This window comes from Mesitornis unicolor, unplaced genomic scaffold, assembly GCF_000695765.1.
Source record: "Mesitornis unicolor isolate BGI_N332 unplaced genomic scaffold, ASM69576v1 scaffold33378, whole genome shotgun sequence".
In the NCBI taxonomy this organism is placed as follows: domain Eukaryota; kingdom Metazoa; phylum Chordata; class Aves; order Mesitornithiformes; family Mesitornithidae; genus Mesitornis; species Mesitornis unicolor.
In genome coordinates this window covers 8,503-11,909 of record NW_010200339.1, presented here as the reverse complement: position 1 = coordinate 11,909, position 3,407 = coordinate 8,503, and the positions used below count along the sequence as shown (strand labels likewise).

Below are 3,407 nucleotides of genomic sequence, written 5' to 3'. Positions count from 1 at the left end.
TGCGGAGCCGGGCTGAGGGGATGCAGGGGGCCTGGGCAGGTTGAGGGGACTTTGCGGGGGTGGCAGGAGGGCGTTGGGAGGTGCAGAGGCCCCGGGAGCCGGGCAGGGCCTCCCCGTGGGGCCTACGCGGGCCGCAGGGCGCTGCTTCAGCTCGGCCGGGCCTTTGCCCTCAGCCTGCGGCTGGCAGCCCTCACGTCGGGGTGGGTGCTGGACCCTCCTCCTCGGAGGCAGAAGCCGGCGGGACCCAGTGCCTATCTCCCTCCTCGCTGTTGACGGTGTGGTCTCTCCACCCAGCTCTGCAGGAGAATTTGGAGAAGAAGCTGTTCGGGCAGCACCTGGTGAGCAAGGTGGTTGTAAAGGCCGTGAAGGGCTTCTTGAACAACAGCAATGCCAAAAAGCCTCTTGCCCTTTCCTTGCACGGGTGGACTGGAACAGGCAAGAACTTTGTCAGCAAGATAGTTGCTGAAAGCATTTATAAAAGAGGTCTCCAGAGTAAATACGTCCATCAGTTCGTGGCGACTTTACACTTTCCTCACGCTCACAGCATCAATCTCTACAAGGTAGGAGTGTGCTGCCGAACGCGCAACAGTGGGGCACGGCTCTGCTGCAGTGACTGCTGTACTGAGTTATAAATGTTATGGCATGATTGGTAGTAGAAACCTAGATGCTATTTTATGCAGTAAAATGTAGCCTGTGCCAGTTTTGGAATTTTGAGAGCAGAACTGGTTAAATCTTAACGTCCATCAGGACTGGTTTAGCCCTGAACTTAAGGATTTTGGATGTGTTTTGAGTCTCTAGGGAAGAATGGTATGGTTAATTTTTGTTCTACACGTCACTTAGAGATGTGACTGACTTAAGGACAAGCGTGATTCAGCAGGCTTCTGTGTATGCTGGTGGGCTCTGCAAAAAACCTGTAGTTCATGGCTGTAAGGAACCACTCGGTGACCTCCAAAGGTGTCAGGTACCATGGGAAGCTGAAGCTTGCTTTCTGAGGCTTGGGTGTACTTTCCAGTTTTACTGTGCATGGAACGGGTTTAGTTTTTCTATGCATCCCTTCCCCAGCTACCAAACAAAATCACAAACTATTCTGTTGTCAGAATACAGATCAATGTATTTGGAACTGTTCTGCCAGTTTGCGAAGTGCCAGCGCAGTTCTGTAGGCAGGTGGATATCGTGTGGAATGGTAGCTCAGATGTATGTCTTCTATTTTTTTGTTTTTATTTTCTTCTAACTAAAGAAACAGCAGAGTTTGAATGAGTACCACTGTCTTTTGTAGTATTGGATGTTTCTATTCAGTTTGCAAATGTCAAAAACGAGAAGGGGATGGTCTATGAAGCTGAATTCTAAATGGAGGAAATACCTGTTTCCTCTTTTAGGCCTTACTTTTCCCCTTCTTGCAGCTGAGCTGCTTTAACATAAAATGGATCCTTTTCTGCGTTTGTTTTGAGGTGAATTCACTGGGGAAACTTGCTACCTAAGGCTTCTTACCCACAATACAGCCAATGCCACCTTGCTGTGCTGCATCTGCAGTTCAGGGACTGAGTAAACAGTGAATACAAAAAATGATGGATCATAGAAAATGGTCAGAGCAGTTACTTTTCTTTCATTTGCTAGCAGATCAACCCTTTTTAATTACTTCATTATTGATCTTAAATTTAGCACTGAAGTGAGTAGAATGCAACATTTTAGTGAGAGAATCTTTAAATACGATAAAGCATTAGCCCTTCTGAACAATATTGTGTTTTAAGAAGGGCTTGTAATTGTCTTAACATTTAACTTCTGAATGATTAAAACACAGGGCTGAGAGTTGACTTCTGTTTCCACTTCTGTCAGTGACTGCAGGGGCAGTTTCTCACTGGTGCTGCTCAGGTAGCAGATTTACACCTAAGGATGTTTAGATCAAAGTGCTGCCAAAAATAATGATCTTACTTGTCAGTAAAAGTCTTGCTTTGTGCTGCTGTTCCTTGGTGGTACCCGTCCTTTGTCCTGCTGTGCACTTCCATGTTTGCTATGTTTACAGGAATATCTTTGTCTTTTCAAATGGATTCCTTCAACTTCAATTGAACTCTTGCTTTATGCCACTCAGGACCAGCTGCAGTCGTGGATTAGGGGAAATGTGAGCATCTGTCCCAGATCACTCTTCATATTTGATGAAATGGATAAAATGCACGCAGGGCTCATTGACTCCATCAAGCCGTTCCTGGACTACTACGAGCTTCTGGATGGGGTGTCTTACCGACAGGCCATCTTCATATTCCTCAGGTGAGAAGTGGCTTCTTGGGTTTGCCATTCTACACACTTGATGCCTTTTAAATCTACCTCCAGCTACACTCTCTGTTTTCTCTCTGCTTAGCAATGCAGGAGCTGAAAAGATAACAGAGGTGGCACTAGATTTCTGGAGAAACGGGAGGACAAGGGAAGATATACAGCTCACAGACATGCAAAATGCGCTGTCTGTGTCTGTCTTCAATAACAAAAATAGTGAGTAAAACTGATTGCTTTTGAGATGGTAAAAGCTCCACAAAAGGGATGGGTTTTATATAGCTGCTATGGTTTCTACTTGATGTGGCCTCCAGTTTTCAGCTAGCAGAGAGCCATGATGCAGTTTTGGGGCCTACAGATGTCTCTTGAGATGAAATGAAGATTAAGGAGCTCTGTGTGCACCTTGGCTACCAGCACGTTTGCTGCCCAGTTGATTGCATATCCTGGGGATGTCTGTGCTGTGCATTTATTGACATAGTCATGGACTGAAGGGAAAGCAAACGGAAATCCAGACAGTAAGTAAGGCTAGATATTGCAGTTGCTGAAAAATCTTTAACCAATAAAATGTTTTATTATGGGGAAGCCACTTCCTTGGCCCCCAACCCACGTACCCTGTCTTGCTCTGTCCGTTAAAAGCCTTCAGGCAGTTATTTAGGAGCTATTTGTGGGGAACAAGCTGACGTGCCAGCCCTGCTGCGGGCAGTCCAGTTCTTCCTAGGTTTTCTTACACACAATTTCTGGTGAAAAGGGGTTTTAACATAATCACGGTCTAAAATTAACATTGGAAGCAAACTTACTGCATTTTTTTAAAAAGGAGCAAGACAAGCTGGTCTGGGAGAGCTGATAAGAAATAGAAAACCTGCTCTTCTCTAGGTAAGAGAGGTTAAGGTATGAGACCAGCACCTGGGGAGCAGGGCTTAAATTCATCCCATCAGAATTCATTCATTGAGCCCCAGTGGACCACATTTAGGTGTTTGTCCAAAACTTTATGCACAAAATACCATGAGAAGGAGCTTGTATTTGGACTTACTTCTCCATTATAGGGCCCTAAAAACACAAGTGAATTCTTACTGGTAGGTAGCAGAGAGGGCTACAATGTGCCTCTTGCTCCCATTCAACCCATGTTTAACAAGAGGAGTTAACCC

At 45.6% G+C, this 3,407-nt stretch overlaps 1 protein-coding gene across 1 annotated transcript in view; it reads left to right on the top strand.

The window, feature by feature from the left end:
- Positions 1 to 173: 173 nt before the first annotated feature.
- LOC104544768 (torsin-1A-like) overlaps positions 174 to 3,407 on the top strand; it is a gene marked incomplete at its 5' end in the record, with an annotated part of 3,783 nt that continues 549 nt past the window's right edge. Inside the window, 3 exons of the mRNA XM_010189724.1 lie at positions 174 to 560; positions 2,087 to 2,262; positions 2,354 to 2,481. Of these exons, the coding sequence (XP_010188026.1) occupies positions 174 to 560; positions 2,087 to 2,262; positions 2,354 to 2,481 (691 nt within the window). The remainder of the gene's footprint in view (positions 561 to 2,086; positions 2,263 to 2,353; positions 2,482 to 3,407) is intronic.